At 38.8% G+C, this 24567-nt stretch overlaps 2 protein-coding genes and 2 pseudogenes across 2 annotated transcripts; 2 read left to right on the top strand and 2 right to left on the bottom strand.

Annotated features, from left to right (window-relative positions):
* Positions 1-752: 752 nt before the first annotated feature.
* LOC133715188 (uncharacterized) lies at positions 753-3300 on the top strand. The gene is made up of 6 exons (XM_062141580.1): positions 753-1225; positions 1315-1443; positions 1572-1692; positions 1791-1872; positions 2565-2718; positions 2838-3300. The coding sequence occupies exons 1-6, from the start codon at positions 935-937 to the stop codon at positions 2967-2969; spliced, it is 909 nt and encodes a 302-aa protein (XP_061997564.1). The 5' UTR covers positions 753-934; the 3' UTR covers positions 2970-3300.
* A 751-nt stretch (positions 3301-4051) lies between these two features.
* Positions 4052-7969, bottom strand: LOC133715184 (probable LRR receptor-like serine/threonine-protein kinase At3g47570). The gene is made up of 3 exons (XM_062141577.1): positions 5235-7969; positions 4478-4963; positions 4052-4321 (listed from the first exon to the last, which is right to left on the bottom strand). The coding sequence occupies exons 1-2, from the start codon at positions 7909-7911 to the stop codon at positions 4485-4487; spliced, it is 3156 nt and encodes a 1051-aa protein (XP_061997561.1). The 5' UTR covers positions 7912-7969; the 3' UTR covers positions 4052-4321; positions 4478-4484.
* Positions 7970-8554: 585 nt separating this feature from the next.
* On the top strand, positions 8555-16924 carry LOC133716894 (uncharacterized; annotated as a pseudogene).
* On the bottom strand, positions 15604-20139 carry LOC133715185 (putative receptor-like protein kinase At3g47110; annotated as a pseudogene).
* Between the last annotated feature and the right edge of the window lie 4428 nt (positions 20140-24567).

The following is a 24567-nucleotide window of genomic DNA, read 5'->3' as shown; positions in this document are numbered from 1 at the left end:
TCTACTTTCATTCCTCTTTCAACCAAACAACCAAACTGACAAAACTCAAAGTATAGGAACACCATAGAAATTACGTTCCAACACTGAAAGAAATCATTTGTTTGATCAATGAATGAGTTTGAGTCAGACTAGACTCGAATATTTTACAGTGTTTCAGAATATTGAAACTCTGAAGTCTGAAAATGATAGATTAATCACAGTTTACAGGGTGGTTCACTCGATTTACGGATTAAAAAAAGTCGAACTTGGGATTACCTGTAGAATTCACCTACCTGTTTGTTTTTTTTTTCATAAAATTGGAAAATTTTAGACAAAAACTATGGATAAGAAGGAATCAGTAATTAAACTATACACATAATATACATGAATAAAACAAGTAAATAAATTAAATCTGTCAGTGTCATGTTCTATAAGATTTTAGAACAGAGTTCCGAATTCCATTGCTAAAATTATAAACAAAGAAAGAAGAATAAAAAAGAAAATTGACCAAAAAAAAAAAGAAAAGTCATCTTCCTGTCTTCCATTTATGATCTGATTTCATCCATCAAAGCTCCACAGCAACAAACGTCGGTCTTAAAGACATAAAGATTGTCTCTTCTGATTGGCGCTTCCTTTCTCACTTTTACTCCTCCTCCTACCCACGCTCCCTTCCCGCGCGTGGCCGCCTCTCCCCTCTTATCTCATTCATTTCCCATTTCCCAAGAACCCAACCCAACCCAACCCCACCCCACGCGCGTCGGCCCGCGCATTCCCCCCTAGACTTCGTCGAAGGCCACCATCGGCAAGAAAACAAGGTAACAAAGAGAAGAAACAGAAAACGAGAGCTTTTGATTGGTGTGGCTTTTATGACCTTTCTAATAACGAACCTGAATCCAAACCCAAACCCAAACCCCCCGATCAATCACTTGTTCTTTCTTCTTCAGGACGAGTCATAATGGCCGAGTTGACTCAGAACGAGGTGGCTTACTCGCCCCCCAAGACTATGCAAGTGTGGAAGGCTTTGCTGAATTGGCTGGGTTTCTTCTTCCAGATCTTCGTTCAAATCGTCAGCTCTCTCGGCCACCATCCCTTACTCTCTTCTTCTTCTTCATCCTCTTCTTCCGACGCTTCCTTCAAATCCTTGCCGGCTGTCGAGTTGCAGGAGCACGACTCTTCCGCCGCCGTATCCGCCGTTGAAATCGATACTCCCGATTCTGACTCCGACGATCCTCCCCAGAAGCTAACGGTAACTCTTCTCTCTCTCACTCTCGCACGGTGGCTCCGATTGTAACAAAATTTAAGAGCTAAGTTTAGTTGTAAATTGATCGGTTTCAGGTGGTTCTTGACCTGGATGAGACGCTAATATGTGCATATGAGTCGGCGAGCTTGCCGGGGATAGTTCGGACGCAAGCGACAGAAGGTGGGTTGAAGTGGTTTGAGCTCGAGTGTATTTCTTCGGACAAGGTGCTTTGCTTGACTAGCACTCATTTTGGTTCGTCATTGTGTAATTGATTTAGCTAAAGTTAGGTTGCGTTGATTCCAAATGTGGAGTTGATGTTTGTTTACGTGGTGGTGTTTTTGGGGTTTTGAAGGAATGTGATGGGAAACCGAAGGTGAATTATGTTACGGTTTTTGAGCGTCCGGGGCTGCATGAGTTCTTGAAACAAGTTCATGGGTTTGCCGATCTTGTGTTGTTTACTGCTGGACTTGAAGGTTTGTTTGCTCGTGATTTTACAGTTTCTTTTTCGGTTTTATGCTTGATTTTTCAGTTTCTCCCTTTATGGAATGTTGAGTGTTTTGAATGGTAACAGGTTATGCCAGACCACTTGTTGACAGAATAGACGTAGAGAACCTGTTCAGTTTTAGGCTTTATCGGCCTTCAACAACCAGCACGTAAGTTCATCTTTCTGTATTTGATCCTTTTCTGTAGATATGTGATATGTCTCCTCTCTTTTCTCAAAATTCATCACTATTGATAGGGAACACTTCCTCCCAAGTTTAATATCTATTTTGGTTTCTTTTGTCATTGACTACTTCAACTTGACATTGGTTCTTTAGATTTGGTTTCTTAAGCACTTGCAGACATTGAAATTTTATGGTTGGCGTATTTAGTTTATTAAGAGAGGAATGGTTTTGGCATAGATATCACGATATTTACATCTCGTAATTTAAAGTATTGCTGTTGAGCATCAGAGAACCTATGTTACCAAGTTATAAGCGTATTGGTTCATTTTGGAGCAGCCATAAGCAAAATATCAAAATATCACTGCTTGCTGTTAATGGCCCTCATAGAAGTTCCTATGTATGTTTTGTGGAGTCACTTGAATGACGGTGTAGGGTGCAGACATATCAGAAATTCTAATTTTATGTCTTGCACACTTACCACACTTTTTATGTCGCCAAGGCTTTCTGCTTCTAGTTCTTTTCCCAACTTGTAGATGTAGCATATAGTTCATGGTGAGTTGGTGACCCTTGGTTCCTTAAGTATTTATAGAACATTTTGTTTGAATTGCCCATGTGTTGTTGTTGGTTAAGACTGAGTTTGGTAATTGGGAAAACCTCTGATGCTGGATGCATTAATACAGGGAATACCGTGAGCATGTCAAGGATCTCTCTGGCCTATCAAAGGATATGGGCCGAATTGTTATTGTTGACAACAACCCTTTCAGTTTCATGTTGCAACCTTTGAATGGAATTCCGTGCATTCCATTTTCTGCTGGGCAAATACATGACACACAGGTAGGAAGATCCAATTTTGTGAACTCTTTTACACTCAATACCTCTTCACTGGTCATCACTTATCTTCCACTTCGTCGCCCCTTTGTCTCTTTTCATTTCCTCACACCTTTGTTTTTCAGCTTTTGGATGTTCTTCTTCCACTGCTCAAGCACCTATCGCTACAGAAAGACGTGAGACCTGCGCTTTATGAGAGGTTTCACATGCCCGAATGGTTTCAAAAGCAGGGAATCCCTTCAACTAGTTGGAAATAGTAGGATTGGCAGATCAAGCTTGCAATTCTCAGCAGTTAGTTTGTTCAAGGCAGTGTCATCATCGACTCCCACAATTCTTCTGTACAGCATCACTGTGCACACTGCAAATTTGTTGATACAAGGGTGTACTTTCACTAGAGGTCTAAGTGTTGCATCTCACTGTCGTATACGGAAGCCATTATTTATTATGTAGATCTGTTTAAACCCTGATTCTTGTGTAACTTTGTTTATATGGTTGCTGTTAGTTCTCTTGGATGCCTTAGCATTTTGTTAGAATTTTGTGAAATTGTTGCCAATAATGATGAGTAGTTTACACATCCCTCCTCATCAATTGCACTCATTTTTTCATTGCTTGTGTACCTTCGTTGTCATTTTTGTTTTCTGTACTATATAAATTAACAAGCATTAGGTATTCTGATTGTTTGATATTAACAGAGACTAAAACTAGTTAGGTTCCCCGTCTGCATTTCACACAGGAAGCAAAGATTTTGTGAGTTTCACTTGTCAAACCTCACTGCTAGTGTAGATTACTTGAGGAAAGGGAAAAGCGAAAAGAATATTGGCCAAACTTTCATCTGATACATTATAGAGCAATTTACCAAAAGATGTCTAGACCTTTCCCTAACTTGATTTCGTATGTTTCGTCTGAAACTCCTATTTTTCAAGGTTGTCTTCGCGTAATTGTGTTTCATAAGCTTGGAACCTTTGAATTAACTGGAAATTAATGGAAGTACTGGCACTAGTTATAAGTGATGAAAGTCAAATCTTCTTTCGTGCAATCCTTAACAGTTTGAATATAAGTGTTGCTATTTCTCGTACCTTAGCAGAAGAGGTGCTGGGTTGATTGTGACGATCAGAGATGCTTTTCCTCTAATACCAGGTAAACAAAGGGACTACGTTGTTGGGCTCTATTTACCTTGTGTGAATTTTTTATGCAGGAGGTAGTATTTGTTTACATATATAGAACTTTTGAGAACAGAACTCTAATATAAATTGGACCAGTTTTCCTTCTCTGATAGTTCACATATTATCTGGAAATTGATATTATCAAATAGTGAAGCGAAGCTTTAAGATTATCTCAGTTGGTTTAGCCATAGCCTTGGAGTAATTAAATAGGGACTGAATTCGTGAGTTATTACACGATACATATTCTTAAGCTACAAGCCTACAACATTTGCTAGCCTTCATCCGCTCTCTGGAACAAGAAACTCCAAACCTATCGAAATCAAGCACTTGCACAATTTAGCATCAGGAAGAAGACGTTCAGGTTATCATGCTGCCTATGTCTACTCTAGTAGTAGCACAACTTCCCACTGTTAAATAACTCAGAGTATCGCTTCCCATGCCATAATCTGTAAGTTATTTGCACAATGAACATAAGGATTAGGCACTAATACACTAAAATTTAGAAGAAGAAAAAAATATCATCGAAATGCACCCATTAGAAAGAAGTAAATTCAGAAAAAAAAAAAAAAAAGGAAAAAAGAAGAAGATTCAATCAACAGCACCTGTTGTTTATCTTCTTGGTCTCTCTCGATTGATCACAACACCAATGTAAGCAATTTGTATACGGTGGAGGTCCCTGAGGACATCCTCCATACACATTCTATTCTTTGGTGATTCCTCCGAGCACGCCAGTCCTATCTCAAAGATTGAATGTATACACTTCCACACACCTGTGTCCATCTTGCTTAGGTTCTCATAATCTCTATTTTCCTCTTCTGCTTCAATTTCATTGTTATGACCTCTAAGCATGTAGTTCACTTCATTTCCTGCAGTTGCTGTAGGAGCTGTCTCTTCTAGTGTGGCGAGAAGAGCAGCGTCCACAATCTGCACAAGCCTTCCGGGTAATGCCATCTTAACAAAGTCGTGGAGTTTCAAACCGTCTTTGAACATTTCGTCGGTGGGCCTTCTTCCTGTGAACATTTCCAATACAAGAATCCCATAACTATACACATCTCCCTGTCTTGATGCCTCTACACCACTTGCGTACTCTGCAAACTCAGTATATAGTCAAGTATGTCAGCTCTGTGTATATATTATATACTTTTGTCAGTTTGTGAACCCTTCTACAATTGTTTCATTAGAACCCACTACTTATCCATATGCATTCAGCGAAAAGAAATAAGAAATTATCCATATGCAAGAAAAAGTAAACTTGATGAAGTGAGAGATATTGATGATATTTGTGTAAGAACTGGTAAGTTAAATTTTCTACTTAAATTAATGCACTTTCATATACACACACATAGTGGAAAATGTTACCTGGAGCAGCATAGCCGATTGTTCCCTTTATTCCAATTGTGCTACTTTGAGTTTGCGAGGACTCTGTGGTGGTTGAGATGAGTCTGGCTAAGCCAAAATCACCTACATGAGCAACCATATCATCGTCAAGAAGAACATTGCTTGGCTTCATGTCGCAGTGAATGATTGGAGGTTCACAATGGTCATGAAGATAACATAATGCAGAAGCCACATCAACAACAATATTCAATCTTTGAAGAAGGGTCAAACTCATTGATCGGTTTTCTCTGTGCAGCCACTCCTCTAAACTTCCATTTGACATATATTCAAAGATTAGAGCTTTGAATTCAGTACCATTGTAATCCATGCTGGAGCAGCAAGTTAAGATCTTGACAAGATTCCGGTGCCGGATATTTCTTAGTGCATTGCATTCTGCAGTGAAACTCTTGGAAGCTCCTCTCTGTTGAAGGTTGATGACCTTTATGGCAACCACGCTGTTTTCTTCCTGATCAAGAATCCCTTTGTATACAGAGCCAAAACCGCCTGATCCAATTAGAGTGCTCGGAGAGAATCCACCAGTAGCTTGACGAAGTGTCTCGTATGAAACCTTTGAGAGGAAGTTGATTGATGAGTCTACAGCTAATGGTTTCTTTCTCATTTTTCTCCTCCAATAAAGAGTAAACAAGGCTGCAAACACAAGAGAGCATCCAGCCACCAACAAAATTGTGAACTGCAGTTTGAATTTTCTCTGCTTTTTGATGGTGCATGCCGGTAGCTGAAATTCAGAAACACCAATACAACAAAGTTTGCTATTTCCAACCAAGGATGTTGCGCTTCTGTTTCGAAAGGCTCCTTCTTTTGGAACCTCACCTTCCAGATTATTGAAAGATAGGTTCAAATATAGCAACAAGGTAAGTCTTTGGATATCCTTTGGAATTTGACCTGACAAGTTATTTCGTGAAAAGTCCAAGTACCGAAGACCTTTCAAAGAAGCCAAAGAAGAAGGTATCATACCTTGAAAGAGATTCCCTTGTAGGTGAAGAAGCTCAAGGCTCATACAGCCACCAATGATGACTGGAATTTCTCCGGTCAAATTATTTTCAGAGATGTCGAGGGCAAAAATATTCTTCAGCTTACCCACTTCCACAGGCAGGCTGCCAGTTAGTGAGTTTTGTGATAAGTTGAGAAAGACAAGGGAGGAAATACCAATCACGTGTGGTGGTATATCTCCACTAAGCCTGTTATCTGATATATATATCTCCTGCAAATGTTGGCAGTTTCCAATACTTGGAGGAATGTTTCCTTCCAAGTCATTTCCTGACAAGCTGACTTTATACAACTGAGTGAGGTTTCCTATGGAAGATGGGATCCATCCTGATAATCTATTACCTCTTAAACCCAATGCTTGCAGCTTTTGTAACTTGGCAATAGAGGTAGGAATGGCGCCTCTGAACAGGTTTTTTCCCAGGCTTAAGGCTATTAAATTGTTGAGATTTTCGAATGTTTCAGGAATTACTCCTGATATGTGATTGCTTTGAAAGTACAATCCAGTCAGTTGAGTTGACAAGTTGGCTACAGAGTTGGGTAAAACACCTCCAAAATTGTTGGCACCCATATCAAGCATTTCCAGTTTGCTGCAATTGACCAAGGATGTTATAAAATCCAAGTCATTAGCAGAAAAACTTCCTAGATTATTGTCACTTGCATCGAGCCACTGGAGATCTGGAAGATCTCCAAAACATTTGGGAACTTGCCCTACAAAATTATTTATTCCAATATCAAGACTGCGAAACAGAGAAGCATTGGAAAATGAAGATGGGATTTGCCCAAAGAGTTCATTTCCGCCGACGTACATTTCTAGGAGATGAGGCATGTTGAGGCCTATGGCGGGTGGAATACTGCCCTTAAACTTATTTTTTGCAAGTTCGAAGATCTCCATAGATGATATGTTAAAAAGGGAAGGAGGTATCATACCAGAGAGTTTATTGATCCCAACGCCAAAAAAAGCTAAGCTTCTTAATCGGCCTATCTCCTCGGGAACGTTGCCCACCAAATTGTTGTCTGTTAGAAAAAGGAAAAGGATTGATGAAAGATTTCCCAAGGAAGGTGGGATGCCTCCTGTCAATTTGTTTTGCTCAAGATCTAGATACACAAGCTTCACCAATGAGCCAAGGTCCGGTGGAATTGTGCCTGTAAGACGGTTTGACAATAAATCTATGTGACTCAGTTCCGGGCAGGAGGTCAGGTTGACTGGAATTCCCCCCTCCAACATGTTGTGACTTACATTCAAATAGCGCAGGCGGAATAAATGATCAAGTTGCTGTGGAATCTTGCCAGAGAAGTTGTTGTTTCCAAGGTCGATGGACCTTAGAAAAGAGAGGTTGCCAATGTATGGTGATATGGCTCCATTCAAATGATAACCTTGTAGGTCCAAGGCCATTACTCTTTGATGCCTCTTGCCGCAAGTAATTCCTTGCCAGTTGCAGAAGTGAATGGAGTCATTCCATGAGTTCAAGAACCCTAGTGGGTCAGTGATTATGGATTCTTTCAATTTGAGTAAAGCAAATCGATCGGTTTCATTTCCAAATGAGCTTGCAATAGTGGTAGGTAGGAAGAAGTTCATAACAAGGAGGAGATGGGTAATCACATGAAGGGATTTAAACCAAAATGCACATAGCCTGGGTTCATGAAACTCCATTGAGTTTGCAGAAGCAGGAAGGTAGCTGGTGATGAGAAAATTATGCAAGGCGGTTTAAGTTAAAGGGTTTTTTACTTCAACAGTGTCTGAACACTTCGAGGACTTTTAAAATGATACATGAACTTTCAAAGTTATCAATGTGATACCTGAACTCATTTTTTTCTATCAACGTCGTACCTCCGTTCATATTCTGTCACAGTGCCGTTAAATATAAGCACGTGACTTCCACGTGACTAGATTTTGAAGGATAAAATTGTCATTTGACTCTAACTTATTATTAAAAAATAAAATAAAATAATTTGAAATTATTCTCAGTTTTGTGGACAAAAAAAAAACAAATGCAGAGGACCTCCTCCTCGAGTAGCCCCGCCTCCTCCACCACCACCATCACCACCCAAGCCCTAGACGACTACTCCTCCTCCGACTACACCACCATATCTCCGGAATCAACTTGAATCCGATGAGTTTGCTCATCCTTTTGGTATCGAACTCGAACTCCTGAAACAACCTCCCCACCGACTCAAAGGCGACCTTGTGAAACGGTGTCGGAACAGTCGAGCATGTTCTGGCCTGACAACGATCTTCGAACTCCTGAAATAACCAACTCAGGCGCCTTTCTTTTGCCGCATGACGATCTCAAATAATGGCGATCGAATTCCGATTTCTGGAGAAGCTCAAAGCTGGAGACTCATCAGAATTCAAAGATCGAAAATCGAAAATCAGGGATTTTGGGTCTCTGCTGGGTATCAGAGAAGCTCAAATAAACCTTGTTATGGACCTCCCGCCTCGCCGCCGCGAAACGTCAGCACACGTTGCAGCACCGTCACCAAAGCTCCCACTTGGATCTGTAATGCGGTTTCTGTTGGGTTCGTTCATTTTGATACAGAAATATTGAATCTGATTTTTATTTTTGTGTGTGATTTAGATCGGCTGAGCATGGATGATTTCGAGGTGGTGTATAAGAGCAATGGTCAAGATAATGGAGGTAGGAAGTAGAGTCTAGAGTGAGAGAGATTGCATTTGCAGAAGACATGGAGAGAGTAGAGGAAGAAGACAACAGGTGGAGATGGTAGAAAAAAATGATTTAAAAAAAAAGATAAATAGGTTTTTTTTTAAAAAAATTTAAAATAGGTAAAATGTTGAATATACCTCTAGATTTAGGGCAGATTAGTCTTTTTATCATCATTTGATGCCTCACGTGCGTTACACGTGCTCGGATTAACGGCACCGTGACGGAATATGGGCAGAGGTACGACGTTGATAAGAAAAAATAAGTCCAGGTATCACATTGATAACTTTAAAAGTTCAGGTATCATTTTAAAAGTCTTCGAAGTGTTCAGACACTGTTGAAGTAAAAAACCCTAAGTTAAATTAGCTGACGAAGACGGACATCAAATTCTGGGTACTGTTCACGAGACTTGAAATCAGCCCTGCAAGTACGCAGTCTTCACTCCTATAAAAAAAAAGTAGTCTTCCACTAACAATAATCAATTGATTTATTGTAATGCCTTTTAAGACTTAGGTTCCGGTTTAGGGCCATCCCAGCGCACTAAAGTCTTCACAGGAATGAATTTTTTTTTTTTTTTTGAACAATTAACATGCGAATGATTAAGAACGGATTCCCGACTTATTATGTGATATATACATCTCCTGCAAATTTTTGCAGTTTCCATTACTCGGAGGAATACTTTCTTCCAAATTATTTCCATACGAATATATGAAATGTGCACATAAAATTAAAACACCAATTTGCTAACGATCGTTAGCGTGAACGTAATAAGGATGCAGACGATGGACGGTAACGGCTATATCATTACCTAAGTACCTAACCCGGACTTCTTAACTGCTTATAGTATGAACGTGGTAAAGTCATAAACAAAAGAGATAACCTTTAGTCTGAAAGCACAAAAATGATCATAAAGTTGCAAATTATTGGTCTAATATGGAGGTTTGCCGTCCACTGCTTTGTTGAATCCTGATACATTGCAGCTTAATTATACACGCTAGAAAATGCCAGACTTCTTTGTTGGGTTTCTGATTGAAATTCCAAAAAGGCATAGACTTCTTAATTATACACGCATAGACATAGTTTAGGCGTGGAAAATAACATACGCTTGGGGGATCTCTAACTAATGTACATTGGGGTTCGAGATGATTGCCCTATTCGGCTTCAGTGTATGTTTCCTATGGAAGAAGGATCTTTCCTGATAGTCTGTTGTCATCTAAACCCAATCTACGTTGTTGGTCTCTATTTACCTTGTGTGAACTTTTTATGCAGGAGGTAGTATTTGTTTGCATAGCCCTTTTGACTTTTGAGCCCAAAAATCTAATATGAATTGGACCAGTTTTCCTTCTCTGATAGTTCACATATTATCTGGAAATTGATATTATCAAATAGACAAATAGTGAGGTGACGCGTTCAGATGAGCTCAGTTGGGTTAACCGGAGATTAGAGTAATAAAATAGGGACAGAATTCATGAGTTATTACACCATATATATTCTTAAATTATAGGAGCCATTTTAATGAACATCACTAAAATTAGGACTAGTTGAGAACTTTTATAATTAATGGTTTAGGAGACCCACTTTTCGATTCTATTACGGCAAATCAACCGTTAAATGTTTATATATGCATGAGTAGATTACTTCTGAAAATTTTCTTCCAAATTGCTAATCGTTAAGGTGTCGAACTAGATCAAATCAATGGACGAACGAAATCTGTTAAACACAGGGGCGGAGTCACGTTGGGGCACGGAGGGTCCCGTGCCCCAGTCAGATTTTGGTATATATATAGCTAGTTACGTTGTATTCACTGGATGCTGCCTTGTCGCAGTGATAGAGCCATATGTATATGTGAGGCTGCCAGGCTGCTCCGTGGTTCGAATGCTGGTTCAAGCAAAGTGTTAATATTTTTATTTTATTTTTAACATTAATCCTATTATTTCAAAACTCAATGTGCTAATTTTTTTTATTTCTTTTTTTTTTAACATTAATACTATTATTTCTTCTCAGCAAAAAAAAAATTAATAGTATTATTTCATATACTTTCAAAAGTTCAAAGATAAATTATATTTCTATTATGAAAAATTGTCTAAAATCTAAAAATTATAAGTTTGATTAATAAAATATGTAATTTAAAAAAATATTGATCTTTCCTTAACCTTATTCTAATTTTTATTTTTATTAAAATTTTGATATATTTTAAGTTTAAGTTTCAATTTAAAAAAAAAAATTAAAAAAAATTAAGTGCCCTAGTTGAGATCAATTTCTGGCTCCGCCACTGGTTAAACATGAACCATTCATGTCCATAACTGATAAATCACAATTATAAATACTTTAATGATTTTCAATTAACAAATTATATATAAGTTATTGACAAAAGATATATTAACAGATACATCATTTAAAGATTGAATTAAACATATAAGGACTAAATCTTACAAATAAAGACAATCTGCTCTCCATTTGCCACATGTCATGAGTTAATTTACTTTTTTATGTTTAACTACTTCTTTTGACTTCTAATCCCTCTATGTTACTTCTCAAAAAAAAAAAAAAAATCCAGAGAGAGAATCTCAGAACTCTTCATCAAACTTCTTCTTCTTCTTTATCGCTGAATGTGTCCTTGGTTCAGTAGCAGCTTCATTTGCAGTAGTAGGAGCAGTGTCAGGTGCAGGAGCGATGGCAGGAGCAGGAGCAATGGCAGAAGCAGTAGCAGTAGCAGGAGTAATAGAAATTAGATCTCTCAATCCATGAATGAAATTAAAAATATAGAAAATCGCAATATTCCCACAGCAAGATTACCAAACCAGTAGCAATTAGTAATAGTAATCAACATGCCAAAACAAAAGGGTTTTGTATAACAACAACCTCATTGAGGACTTTCATCAAACACCTGATGTGCATGAGTTCCTAATCCACCAAAACAACACCTTACTGGCTCATTTAGCAACATCACTATCACTTGCACTCGCTCGTAAAATAGGAAAGCAACAAACACAACACTCAAACTAAGGATCTTTGAAGCAAGCAAATCTTTCAATATAACACCAAACAGTTCAAAAACCAATGATTACCAAAGACCCTTTAAGTAAGATGAAAAATTTAACTACAAAGAATTTACTTTGAAGAAATATTTTCAAGAGTTAAATCTTTTAGTGACAATTTAGAGATGCTTTCTCTAGAGAGCTGAGGAGAGGTCAATTTCACATTTGTCCATTTCTGAAAAACACCACAAAAAGGCAAATGATTTGAGTAAACAAAGATGACCCGAGATATCAGATTAAGAGAGAAAAAGAGAGGGAAAGACTCACCCAAGCCCAGCTGTCAGGCTTGAGGTGATTGTAGAGCGGTTTGACAATGGCGAAGAGCGACCGTTAATGCTAAGCACGAGACCGGCATTGAGGTGTTGGGTATTAGGTTAGTGGCAATGCGCGTAAATTTTGATGAAAACTGAGTATTTTAGTCATTTTCCATTAAAATTCGGAGTTAGGCCTGCATCATTTTGTTTTTGGGTCTAGGTTCGTGTCCTTATCTAATTGAATGTGGGTTTTTTATGTTTATATCTTTGATCTTGTACTACTGTGTAATTTCTTAATTTTCAATTTAGTTAAAAAATTACATATATAATCTAAACATAAATATTTAAACATCTAACGATTAATTTACTAAAATATAATTGAAAAATGAGTGGAACAAAAATATTCTCAATTAATCCTCATTTTAGTGCTCTCATGAGAATTAGAAGGTGTACAAAGCCTACAACATTTGCTACTCTCCATTTGCTCAAGAGCGGAAGGCTTTGCTCAACTGGTTGGGATTCTTCTTCCAGATCTTCATTCAAATCGTCAGAGCTCTCGGCCATCGGATCCGTTACTTTCTTCTTTTTCGTCTTCTTCTCCCGAGGCTTCCTTCAAATCGTTGCCGGCTGTCGAGTTGCCCGAGCACGACTCTTCCACCGCCGCCTCCGCCGTTGAAATCGATACTCCCGATTCTGACTCCGACTATCCTCCCCATGCCAGAAGCTACCGGTAACTGTTCTCTCTCTCACATGGTGCTCCGATTCTAACAAATTTTACGAGCTTAGTTGTAAATTGATTGGTTTCAGGTGGTTCTTGACCTGGATGAGACGCTAGTATGTGCATATGAGTCGGCGAGCTTGCCCGGGATAGTTCGGACGCAAGCGACAGAAGGTGGGTTGAACGTGGTTTGAGCTCGAGTGTATTTCTTCGGACAAGGTGCTTTGCTTGACTAGCACTCATTTTGTTCGTCATTGTGTAATTGACTAGCTAAAGTTAGGTTGTGTTGATTCAAAATGTGGAGTTTGATGTTTGTTTACGTGGTGGTGTTTTTGGGGTTTTGAAGGAATGTGATGGGAAACCGAAGGTGAATTATGTTACGGTTTTTGAGCGTCCGGCCGGGGTTGCATGAGTTCTTGAAACAAGTACATGGGTTTGCCGATCTTGTGTTGTTTACTGCTGGACTTGAAGGTTTGTTTGCTCGTGATTTTACAGTTTCTTTTTCGGTTTTATGCTGCTTTTTTCCTCCCTTTATGGAATGTTAATTGTTTTGAATGGTAACAGACTAACAGGTTATGCTAGACCACTTTTTGACAGAATAGACGTAGAGAACCTGTTCAGTTTTAGGCTTTATCGGCCTTCCACAACCAGCACGTAAGTTCTGCTTTCTGTATTTGATCCTTTTCTGTAAATACGTCTCCTCTCTTTTCTCAAAATTCATCACTGTTGATAGGGAACACTTCCTCCAAAGTTTTATATCTATTTAGGTTTCTTCTGTCATTGACTACTTGACATTGGTTCTTTAGATTTTGGTTTCTTAAGCACTTGCAGACATTGAAATCTTATGGTTGGCGTATTTAGTTTATTAAGAGAGGAATGGTTTTGGCATAGATATCATGATATCATACATCTCGTACTTTAAAGTATTGCTGTTGAGCATCAGAGAAGCTATGTTACCAAGTTATAAGCGTATAGGTTCATTTTGGAGCAGCCACAAGCAAAATATCAAAATATCACTGCTTGCTGTTGATGGCCTCTTCCTTTACAAAAAAAAAGAAAAGAAAAAAGGCCTCTTAGAAGTTCCTATGGATGTTTTGTGGAGTCACTTGAATGATGTTGTAGGATGCAGACATATCATAAATTCTCATTTAATGTCTTGCACACTTACCACACTTTTTATGTCGCCAAGGTTTTCTGCTGCTAATTCTTTTCCCAACTTGTATGTAGCATAGAGTTCACGGTGACATATCATAAATTCACATTTTGTTCGAATTGCCCGTGTGTTCTTGTTGGTTAAGACTGAGTTTGGTAATTGGTAAAACCTCTGATGCTGGATGCATTAATACAGGGAATACCGTGAGCATGTCAAGGATCTCTCTGGCCTATCAAACGATATGGGCCGAATTGTTATTGTTGACAACAACCCTTTCAGTTTCTTGTTGCAACCTTTGAATGGAATTCCGTGCACTCCATTTTCTGCTGAGCAAATACATGACACACAGGTTGGAAGATCCAATTTTGTGAACTCTTTTACACTCAATACCTCTACACTGGTCATCACTTATCTTCCACTTCGTCGCCCCTTTGTCTCTTTTCATTTCCCCGCACCTTTGTTTTTCAGCTTTTGTATGTTCTTCTTCCACTGCTCAAGCACCTATCACTGCAGAAAGACGTGAGACCTGTGCTTTATGAGAGGTTTCACATGCCCGAATGGTTTCAAAAGCAGGGAATCCCTTCAACTAGATGGAAATAGTAGGATTGGCAGATCAAGCTTGCAATACTTGACAGTTAGTTTGTTCAAGGTAGTGTCATCATCGACTCCCACAATTCTTCTGTACAGCATCACTTTGTACACTGCAAATTTGTTGATACAAGGGTGTACTTTCACTAGAGGTCTAAGTGTTGCATCTCATTGTCGTATACGGAAGCCATTATTTATTATGTAGATTTGTTGAAACCCTGATTCTTGTGTAACTTTGTTTATATGGTTGCTGTTAGTTCTCTCGGATGCCTTAGCATTTTGTTAGAATTTTGTGAAATTGTTGCCAATAATGATGAGTAGTTTACACATCCCTCATCAATTGCACTCATTTTTTCATCGGTTGTGTACCTTCGTTGTCCTTTTCGTTTTCTGTACTATATAAATTAACAAGCATTAGGTATTCTGATTGTTTGATATTAACAGAGACTAAAACTAGTTGGGTTCCCCGTCTGCATTTCACACAGGAAGCAAAGATTTTGTGAGTTTCACTTGCCAAACCTCACTGCTAGAGTAGATTACTTGAGGAAAGGGAAAAGGGAAAAGAATATTGGCCAAACTTTCATCTGATACATTAAAGAGCAATTTACGAAAAGATGTCTAGACCTTTCCCTAACTTGATTTCGTATGTTTCGTCTGAAACTCCTATTTTGCAAAGTTGTCTTCGCGTAATTGTGTTTCAGAAGCTTGGAACCTTTGAATTAACTGGAAATTAATGGAAGTACTGGCACTAGTTATAAGTGATGAAAGTCTGAAATCTTCTTTCGTGCAATCCTTAACAGTTTGATTCTAAGTATTGCTATTTCTCGTATCTTAGAAGAAGAGGTGCTGGGTTGATTGTGACAATCAGAGATGCTTTTCCTCTAATACCAGGTAAACAAAGGTACTACGTTGTTGGTCTCTTTTTACCTTATGTGAATTTTTTTTATGCAGGAGGCAGTTTTTGTTTGCATATGTAGTACTTTTGAGAACAAAACTCTAATATGAATTGGACCAGTTTTCCTTCTCTGATAGTTCACATATTATCTGAAATTGATATTATCAAATAGTGAAGTGAAGCTTTAAGATTAGCTCGGTTTAACAAAGCTTAAGAGTAATAAAATAGGGACTGCAGTCGTGAGTTATTACACCGATACATATTCTTAAGTTACAAGCCTACAACATTTGCTAGTCTCCATTCGCTATCTGGAACAAGCAACTCCAAACCTAGAAATTGAAATCAAGCACTTGCACAATTTAACATCAGGAAGAAGACGTTCAGGTTATCATGCTGCCTTTAGACATCTCTAGTACTAGCACAACTTCCCACTGTTAAATAACTCAGAGTATCGCTTCCCATGCCATAATCTGCGAGTTATTTGCATAATGAACATAAGGATTAGGCCACTATGAACATAAGGATTAGGCAGTAATACACTAAAATTTAGAAGAAAAAAATTATCATTGAAATGCACCTATTAGAAATAAGTAAATTCAGACCAAAAAAAAGAAGTAAATTAACAGCACCTGTTGTTTAGCTTCTTGGTCTCTCTCGATTGATCACAACACCATTGTAAGCAATTTGTATACGGTGGAGGTCCCTGAGGACATCCTCCATACACATTCTATTCTCTGGTGATTCCTCCGAGCACGCCAGTCCTATCTCAAAGATTGAATGTATACACTTCCACACACGAGTGTCCATCTTGCTTAGGTTCTCATAATCTCTATTTCCTTTTCTGCTTCAATTTCATTGTTATGACCTCTAAGCATGTAGTTCACTTCATTTCCTGCAGTTGCTGTAGGAGCTGTCTCTTCTAGGGTGGCGAGAAGAGCAGCGTCCACAGTCTGCACAAGCCTTCCTGGTAATGCCATCTTAACAAAGTCGTGGAGTTTCAAGCCGTCTTTGAACATTTCGTCGGTGGGTCTTCTTCCTGTGAACATTTCCAATACAAGAATCCCATAACTATATACATCTCCTTGTCTTGATGCCTCTACACCACTTGCGTACTCTGCAAACTCAGGATACAATCAAGTATGTCAGGTCTCTGTGTATTATATATTTTTGTCAGTTTGTGAACCCTTCTACAATTGTTTCATTAGAACACGTTACTTATCCATATGCATTCAGCGATAAGAAATAAGAAATATCCATATGCAAGAAAAAGTAAACTTCATAGTTAGAGATATTGATGATATTTGTGTAAGAACTGGTAAGTTAAATTTTCTATTTAAATTAATGCACTTTCATATACACACATAGTGGAAAATGTTACCTGGAGCAGCATAGCCGATTGTTCCCTTTATTCCAATTGTGCTACTTTGAGTTTGTGAGGACTCTGTGGTGGTTGAGATGAGTCTGGCTAAGCCAAAATCACCTACATGAGCAACCATATCATCGTCAATAAGAACATTGCTTGGCTTCATGTCGCAGTGAATGATTGGAGGTTCACAATGGTCATGAAGATAACATAATGCAGAAGCCACATCAACAACAATATTCAATCTTTGAAGAAGGGTCAAACTCATTGATCGGTTTCCTCTGTGCAGCCACTCCTCTAAACTTCCATTTGACATATATTCAAAGATTAGAGCTTTGAATTCAGTACCATTGTAATCCATGCTGGAGCAGCAAGTTAAGATCTTGACAAGATTCCTGTGCCGGATATTTTTTAGTGCATTGCATTCTGCAGTGAAACTCTTGGAAGCTCCTCTCTCTTGAGGGTTGATGACCTTTACGGCAACCACGCTGTTTTCTTCCTGATCAAGAATCCCTTTGTATACAGAGCCAAAACCGCCTGATCCAATTAGAGTGCTCTGAGAGAATCCGCCAGTAGCTTGATGAAGTGTTTGGTATGAAACCTTTGAGAGGAAGTTGATTGGTGAGTCTACAGCTAATGGTTTCTTTCTCATTTTTCTCCTCCAATAAAAGAGTAAACAAGGCTGCAAACAGAAGAGAGCATCCAGCCACCAACAAAATTGTGAACTGTAGTTTGAATTTTCTATTCTTCTTGATGGTACATGCCGGTAACTGAAATTCAGAAACACCAACGCCACAGAGTTAGGTATTTCCAACAAAGGATATTGCGCTTGTGTTTCGAAAGGCTCCTTCTTTTGGTACTTCACCTTCTAGATTATTGAAAGACAGGTTCAGATAGAGCAAGAAGGTAAGTCTTTGTATGTCTTTTGGAATTTGACCTGACAAGTTGTTTCGTGAAAGATCTAGATATTGAAGACCTTTTATAGTAGCCAAAGAAGAAGGTATCATACCTTGAAAGAGATTCCCTTGTAGGTAAAGAAGTTCAAGTAGCATACAGTGACCAATGACTTCTGGAATTTCTCCAGTTAAATTATTTTCAGAGATGTCAAGGAAATAAATATTCTTCAGCTTACCCACTTCCATGGGCAAGCTGCCAGTTAGTGAGTTTTGTGACAAGTCGAGAGCGACAAGGGGGAAAAGACCAATCACCTGTGGTGGTATATCTCCACTTAGCCTATTACCTGATATATCCAACCTCTGCAAATGTTGGCAGTTCCCAATACTTGGAGGAATGTTTCTTTCCAAGTCATTTGCTGACAAGTCGAATTGATACAATTGAGTGAGGTTTCCTACGGAAGATGGGATCCGTCCTGATAATCTATTACCTTCTAAAACCAAAACTTGCAGCTTTTTTAACTTGGCCATTGAGTTAGGAATGGTGCCTCTGAACAGGTTATCCGCCAGGGCCAAGAATATTAAATTGTTGAGATTTTCTAATGTTTCAGGGATCACTCCTGATATTTGATTGCCTTGAAAGAGGAGCAAGGTCAGTTGAGTTTACAAGTTGGCCACAGAGTTTGGTAAAACACCTCCAAAATTGTTGGAACTCATATCAAGTATTTCCAGTTGGCTGCAATTGGCCAAGGATGTTATAAAATCCAAATCATTGGCAGAAAAACTTCCTAGATTATTGTTACTTACATCGAGTGACGAGAGATCTGAAAGATCTCCAAAACTTTTGGGAACTTGCCCTACAAAATTATTATCCCCAACATCAAGTGCATAAATAGAAGCATTGGAAAATGAAGATGGGATTTGCCCGGAGAGTTCATTTGCGCCAAAGTACAATTCTTGGAGATTAGGCATGTTGAAGCCTATGGCTGGTGGAATACTGCCCTTGAACTTATTATTTACAAGTGCGAAGGACTTCATAGATGATATGTTAAAAAGGGAAGGAGGTATCATACCAGAGAGTCTATTGCAACCAACGTTGAAATGAAATAAGCTTCTCAATCGGCCAATGTCCTCTGGAACGTTGCCCACCAAATTGTTATATGCTAGGAGAAGTGAACTGATTGATGAAAGATTTCCCAAGGAAGGTGGGATACCTCCTGTCAATTTGTTTTTCTCAAGATCTAGATACACAAGCTTCACCAATGAGCCAAGGTCTGGTGGAATTGTGCCTGTAAGACGGTTTGACCTTAAAACCATGTGACTCAGTTCCAGGCAGAAGGTCAGATTGACTGGAATATCTGCCTCCAGCATATTGTAACTTACATTCAAATAGCGCAGGCGGAATAAACGATCAAGTTGCTGTGGAATCTTGCCAGAGAAGTTGTTGTTTCCAAGGTTGATGGACCTTAGAAAAGAGAGGTTGCCAGTGTATGGTGATATGGCTCCATTCAAATGATAACCTTGTAGGTCCAAGGCCATTACTCTTTGATGCCTCTTGCCGCAAGTAATTCCTTGCCAGTTGCAGAAGTGAATGGAGTCATTCCATGAGTTCAAGAACCCTAGTGGGTCAGTGATTATGGATTCTTTGAATTTTAGTAAAGCAAATCGATCGGTTTCATTTCCAAATGATCTTGCAATAGTGGTAGGTAGGAAGAAGTTCATAACAAGGAGGAGATGGGTAATCACATGAAGGGATTTAAACCAAAATGCACATAACCTTGGTTCATGAAGCTCCATTGAGTTTGCAGAAGCAGGAAGCTAGCTGGTTATGAGAAAATTAAGCAAGGCGGTTTAAGTTAAATGAGCTGAGGCAAATTCTGGGTGTAAGAGACTTGAAAGCAGCCCCGCACTAGCTAAGTGGATCAAGTAGTCTTCCACTAACAATAATCAATTGATTTGTTGTAATGCCTTTTAAGACTTAAGTTATGGTTTAGGGCGATCCCAGCGCACCAAAGTTGATGACTTTTACATAGGAATGATTTTCTTTTTTAACAATTAACATAGGAATGATTAAGAACGGATTCCCGACTTATTATTTGATATATCCATCATCTGCAAATTTTTGCAGTTTCCAATACTTGGAGGAATACTCCCTCCTAATTCATTTCCGTATGAGTTAAGTTGATATAACTGACTCATGTTTCTGATGGAAGAAGGGACCTTTCCTCCTAATCTGTTGTCATCTAAACCCAATCTTTGTATGTTTTGTAACTTCCCGATAGAGCTAGAATTACACCTGTGAAACGGTTACTGTTCAACCCCAAGGCTATTAAATTGTTGAGATTTTCTAATGTTCTAGGTATCAGTCCTGATACTTGTTTTTATCCAAGGTAAAATTTAGTGAGTTGGTTTGACAAACTGGCTACAGAATTAGGTAAAACCCCTCTTAAATTATTAACTCTCACAAAAGCATTTTCAGTTTGCTGTAATTTGCAAAGGATGTTAATAAAACCCAAGTCATTAGTTGAATTTCCCAGATAATTGTTACTCAAATTGAGTGACCAGAGAACTGGAAGATCTCCCATACTTTTGGGAATTTGCCCCCAATCTATTTCTGAAATATAAAGTCTTTGAAGCTGAGAAGCATTGGAAAATGAAGAAGGAATTGTCCCAGAGAATTCGTTTCCACCAAGGAATATCTCTTGGAGATTAGGCATGTTGAGGCCTAGTACAAGTGGAATACTGCCCTTAAAATTGTTGTCTACAATAATGAAGGTGTTCATAGGTGATATGTTAAAAAGAGAGGGAGGGATCATACCAGAGAGATTATTGGCACCAATTCCAAAGAAAGACGAACTTTTCAATATACCTAGTTCCCCTGGAACATTGCCCACCAAGTTATTATCTGACAATGAAAGCAATGTGATTGATGTTCCAAGGAAGGTGGGATGCCTCCTGAAACCTGTGTCTCTCAATATTAAGATACACAAGCTTCATCAATGAGCCAATCTCTGTGGAATTTTGCTGGTAAGGAGGTTTTCTCCAATACATATGATGCTCAGTTCTTGACAGAAGGTCAGGTTAACAGTTAACTGGAATACCCCCTCCAACATGTTGCGACTTAGATTGAGAAGCTGCAGTCGGAACAAATGATCAACTTGTTGTGGAGTCTTGCCTGAGAAGCTGTTGTTTTGAAGGTTGATGAACCTAACAAAGGAGAGGTTGCCGATGCAAGGTGATATGGTTCCATGCAAACCAGGGCTTTTTAGGTTCAAAGCAGTTACTCTTTGATGCCTTCTGCCACAAGTAATTCCATGCCAGTTGCAGAAGTGCACAGATTCATTCCAGGAGTTTAAGAACCCATGTAGGTCCAGGGATTCTCTGAATTTAAGCAAAGCCAATTGATCAGTTTCATTTCCAAAGGCATTTGCAACAGTGGTTGGTTGGAAAAGGTTCATAAAAAGGAGAAGCGATATCACATTAAGGTATATAGACCAAAATGTGCAAAAGCTAGAAGCATGAAGCTCCATTGAGTTTGCAGAAGCAGAGAGCTGGTAACAAAATTATGCAAGATTGAGAGGTTAAAAGTAAAGTTGTTTCCAAGTAGCAGAATACATGGGCTTTGGTTATCTAGTCAATATTATTATCCTGACTATATAAACTGGGTTAGTAAGTTATAAAATTCATGAAGAAACCTGAGTTGCCTCACAATTAGTAGATATCTCAACCAATGGGCCTGAGTTGCCGGACAATTACTTGATTTTTCTCATAGCTTGCATCACCAACCACAATGCTTTCAGAGTTCTTTTCTTTGAACAAATCAACGTTATGTGCTGCATTATAAATTCACAAAAAGACCCAGCTAGTAACTACAACTCAAGAGGCGCCCGAAAACTTGAAGCTTTTCTTATTAGCCAAAGAGCAGATATATGGCCTTCTTATTCTATACTCTTTCCTCCTCTGAACTGTCAATGGATGGAGTTGAATCCAGGTTCGAGTAGAATATAATCAGATGAGGAATGCCAATCAGCAACAGCACCAATAAAATAGATGTGCAGAAAATTTCCAATATTAAGACCATGAGTGATCCTCATTCATACTGGCGAAGAATATATTGTTTCTTTTATTCATCTTCAGATTCCTAAGTTCAATGCTGTTTTGTTTGAAACTTTTCACAATCAGAGCAAGTGGTTTTGTCAATGTCATCTAACATTTGAAAGGATAGTACTTGGCTGACCAGGTGTGGTTAGTACCTCCTGACCAGGTTTTGGGTGCTTCTCAAAGTATCCTACACGTGTCCCTCTTTCTTTTCCAACCTTTTCTACTTTTATCTGTTCCTATTATTAACAAGCTTTAATGTAAAATTCAAAAGCATCCTGTCTAAACGGTTACTTTCGGGGCGGAATCACTGCTGTTCTAGGCTTATTGAATAGTCAATCTTAGCTTGAAATAAGTTTAAACAGACAAAATTGCAGTATTCAGAAACTTAAACATATATTTTCAGACTGCATATTGGGCTTCATATAGAACTTATTTATTTAATATGAATACAGAAATTCAGAGCCTCATTCTCAGGTAAACAGCTAAGAAGCTGTTTAGCTATCCATAAGAATGATTACAGTTACTTACTTGTAATGAAACCACACTTCACACAAGGATAGGACGAGCAAACTGCTATTATGGCTTTCTTGTTTTGAGAGAATATAATTGTAATGAAACCACACTTCACACAAGGATAGGACGAGCAAACTGCTATTATGGCTTTCTTGTTTTGAGAGAATATAATTCTGTCTCAATTTTCGAATGCCTTACAAAGGAAACTAAAGCTCCTTATATAGGGAGCGGAACTCAAACTGGAATTCAAAATACAAAAATGTACAGCACAACTCCGTGATCTTCTGCTTTTCTGAGTGCTCCTGATGATGGAGGTCGGACAGGGAAAAACAAAAGCATTTGGGTGAAATGTTTTTCACCTTCTTCTTTTCTGAAAAGCAAAAGTATCTTTTTGAAAAGGAAACAGTTGCTTTTTTGTTTTGGTGCCTTTTTCTTTCACCAGCTGCTACATGTTGTCATCAGTCTCTGAGTGGTGGCCAAAGACAAACGAGTTGTTGTCTGCTTGGGCCATTCTACCTGTTGTAGCATTGTCTTATACGTCCGTGTCGACATACATCTTATAGTGGTTGTCGTTTTCAAGTTTGTCCATCCACTGCATGCATGCCATTGTTGAGTCTATCTCTTTTCGAGTGAGAGATAGGAATAGGTCACTGCTGACTACGTCAGGATGATCGTAAGCAGTGATAATAATCTTCTCTCCTGCTGCCAGGAAGGTATTGCTGAGGTCTTCAGAGATGATCTTCTTTATGTATTCTAAAGTCATGGCCTTCATCCATGGGATGCTAGAGTTTGGTTGTCCATTATACCCAACACAGGCAGGTTGCAGATATTGTCTTGGAATAATTCTCACATAGTGATATGGAGCAATATATTCAACCTCACCATTTGCTTGCTGGATCCATTCTGGAGGGGTAGATCTAAACTTCAGACGAAGCGTACAGTCTGTTTTTCTAACATTCTTGACTGTATTGACGATGATGGGCGACAAACCTTTTAGATCATCATTAGTTTTGGTCCACAGATTATGGACAAAACCATTTTCAACAAGCCAAAGCTTGTGTTCTTGTGGATGTTCACTCTGAACATTTACCAGGTATCTTCCAACATATGGTCCCGCGATGATGAAGAGGGTTGGAGGAACTAGGTCTTCTGAATTGTGCCTTCCTATTAGATTGTGGAATTTATGTTAGTCTGCTTCAGTGAGTGCCATGATAGGGACCCTAGCACTTTCTGGGCTTTCAAGGAAGTTAATTTTTTCTTTCTTGACAGCACTCTGCTGTAGTTCTTCGAACTGTGGCCTGCCATTTTCATAAAGTTCTTCAGCTAATGCAAAGAGGGCTGGGAACATTAGACCACTGCTTCTTTCTTGGAAGGCAAATAAAAGATTATCCAGAATTGCCTTCTGATGGTAAGCGAGTCTCCTGCCAGTTCTGAACACAGGAGTGTCAAAAGTTCGAAGTTCATAGTTAAAAACATTAATTACTCCAGTTGGAGTAGGTTTGCTTTTTGGCAAAGCAACAGCCGTCAACGGTCTTGATGAGCCTTTACCGTCTGCCGTTTGAGACGGGCTAGTCAATCCTTTACCCTGGGATTGATCAGTTGTGGCTAAGCCTCTTGGACTTAGCAGGAATCTCTTGAGGATTTTTTCTTTGGGATCCTCATTGGTTTCATGTTCTTTCCCAGCTCTTCTGCTTCTGGGATTGCGACCTTCGTCGTCGTCATCATTTCTTTTGCTGAACATGGATAATTCTCTTGTTAAGGCGTCTGGAAGATAGTTCTTGTTTCCTGCAATTAATTCAACAACATAATCATATTGGTTAAGGAATAATTGCCAGTTAGCTAGTCTTCCTCTATCAGCAGCTTTATCAAGTTTGAAATTTTTGAAATTCTTTACTCTGGCACAATCTGTGCGGACTATAAAGGGTTTTCCAAGAAAAGCTGGAGAATTTAAAATTGTTTTCTTAACAGCCAAAATTTCTTTTTCCCCTGTGGGATAATTCAGTTCTGCTGGGCTGAACTTGCCGCTACAGAATTTGCAGATCTTTTCAATGTTAGTTCCAGACGTTTTTGCCAAAACAACACCGGACCAGTAGTTATCACTCGCATCTGTTTGGAGGATAATTTCATCATT

The sequence above is a fragment of the Rosa rugosa genome, chromosome 6, assembly GCF_958449725.1.
Source record: "Rosa rugosa chromosome 6, drRosRugo1.1, whole genome shotgun sequence".
In the NCBI taxonomy this organism is placed as follows: Eukaryota; Viridiplantae; Streptophyta; class Magnoliopsida; order Rosales; family Rosaceae; genus Rosa; species Rosa rugosa.
The sequence above is the reverse complement of the archived record's forward strand: the minus strand, read 5'-3'. Positions and strand labels throughout refer to the sequence as shown.

Coding starts and splice junctions, on each gene's coding strand:
- LOC133715188 (XM_062141580.1), top strand. CDS start 935: ATGGCCGAGTTGACTCAGAACGAGGTGGCTTACTCGCCCCCCAAGACT. Junction 1,693..1,790: donor GTTTACTGCTGGACTTGAAG/GTTTGTTTGCTC, acceptor GAATGGTAACAG/GTTATGCCAGACCACTTGTT. Junction 2,719..2,837: donor GGCAAATACATGACACACAG/GTAGGAAGATCC, acceptor TTTGTTTTTCAG/CTTTTGGATGTTCTTCTTCC.
- LOC133715184 (XM_062141577.1), bottom strand. CDS start 7,911: ATGGAGTTTCATGAACCCAGGCTATGTGCATTTTGGTTTAAATCCCTT. Junction 4,964..5,234: donor AATCGGCTATGCTGCTCCAG/GTAACATTTTCC, acceptor CTGAGTTTGCAG/AGTACGCAAGTGGTGTAGAG.